The following is a 1,868-nucleotide window of genomic DNA, read 5'->3' on the forward strand; positions in this document are numbered from 1 at the left end:
GAACTTAATAAGTTAATTTCAAATTGGGTTTAACATCTTCATCTCGATAGAATTACAATAAATTTCGGTTGTTTATCTTCTTATTTTTGTTAGAATCGAAAAAAGATCGAAGTATTGTTAATTTTGATGATCCTTGGAGTTTATTATAAAATATTTTACACTTGAAAAAGGATTCACAAATATAATTGTCCTTATTATTTAATTGGTATTTTTGGAAATGAATGCTCATCAATTTCAACATCTTGCATATACGTTAAGTTATATATGGATTATTTGCAATTTTCCGGAATAATGTATATTTGTTTAAGTTTTCAATTTTATTCAATGTAATACATATATGGTTTTAAAATTCAATACTACTTGCATAATTATCTTCATAAAATAAACACTTCACAGTATTTAAATTTTAGTCCGGAGCAATATTCTAGTCCATGTTTATATTTAAAATCAATTTCTAACTTTCCTAAAACAATGAACTGACCCTTAAATATCTTCTTAATTGGATTCCCATCAAAAAAAACTACTTTCACACAATTCAAGAAATCTTCTTTTAACAATTTGGCATTCTTTACACGATGATTCAATATCAATTTCTCCTATTTTTGTTTCAAACATTAGCTTACCACTTTTAAGTAAGTCCAAGTTCATTTTATCAAACTGAGTTAATATATTTTAACATCGCTTTAAAAAAAAAAAAAAAAAAAAGAAAAAAATGTGAATTAAAACTAATTCTTTCATTAATCATCTAATTTATCATCTTTTTCATTTGGAAAAAATTGCATCATAAATCCAAATTTGTAGTCATTTCTTAAGTAGTCTATTGCTCCAGAAATCCCAAATCCTTTGTTATCTAAACACTGTAGTGATATTTTTCCGCAAGTATCTATCATCCCTTGAATCCTCGCTGTTTTGAATAAGTACTCATACCCAAAGCGCAATGTCGACTCAAAATTAGGTATTGATACTTCCAATTCGCTCGCTAAAGATAACCTATCACTTAATTTCCTATAGAAAGATGATCTGAGTGAGTGAATATTTGCGAAAATTCGTCCTGGGCTCGTGAAATCCGGTTGCCTTGTAATTTGGTTAAAAAAAATATTTTTTCCGTGACAATATCGCGACCCCAAAGACATTATTGATGTATTATTGGCTGTAATCCATGTTAGTTCACCACCCAATTGCAGTTTATTTGTGATCAATTGAGAAAATAGTCCATTTAGCAAAAATATTCCTTGATATGCAACTTTTAATGAATAGCTACTCTCTTCACCATTATAATCGACAGAAACTTCACTCATGTTTTTATTTTCGTCTGACAAGCTTGAATTTATTGAAATTCTACCCTCAATATTATTTCCAAAGCAACGAGAAAAACGACCACTGACTGTCCCTTCATCATTAACTCTAGCTAAAATGAGTGTATTTTTTGATGAGCTTTGATACGAAGGTCCAAGTTGATAAGAATAGCCTTTAATATTTGAAGTGCCTAAAAGTAATGAATAAGAAGTTTGTAAATTTGAGGTGACAGACTTAGCTACTTCAGCTCTAAAACCATCAAAACTTTCTCTTTGAAATATACTTTGGGATTCTAAAGAAAAGTTTTCATATTGCAATGATTTATTTGTTCTTTCATTTCCCCCATCAGTTTCGTGCTGAAGTCTACTCATCTATAAAACTAGCCAAAAAACAATATATTGTTATTGAACAAATATATAATTATTGCAATAGTGAGAAAAAATAAAGTCAAAAATAATTATCAACTTTACAAATATTTAATTTTCAGATTAATTAAAATTTTTTGATTCAATTAGTCTAGAAAAATTATTACACAACTTAATATAGCGCCTATGAATACTCATCACTAAAAA

At 28.0% G+C, this 1,868-nt stretch overlaps 1 protein-coding gene across 1 annotated transcript; it reads right to left on the reverse strand.

The window, feature by feature from the left end:
* Positions 1 to 737: 737 nt before the first annotated feature.
* Positions 738 to 1,667, reverse strand: Chro.10287 (mitochondrial import receptor subunit tom40). Its single annotated transcript, XM_660406.1, has 1 exon — positions 738 to 1,667. One exon carries the CDS (start codon positions 1,665 to 1,667, stop codon positions 738 to 740), a length of 930 nt encoding a protein of 309 aa, XP_665498.1.
* Between the last annotated feature and the right edge of the window lie 201 nt (positions 1,668 to 1,868).

Source organism: Cryptosporidium hominis, assembly GCF_000006425.1.
Source record: "Cryptosporidium hominis TU502 chromosome 1 CHRO011082, whole genome shotgun sequence".
Lineage (NCBI taxonomy): Eukaryota > Apicomplexa > Conoidasida > Eucoccidiorida > Cryptosporidiidae > Cryptosporidium > Cryptosporidium hominis.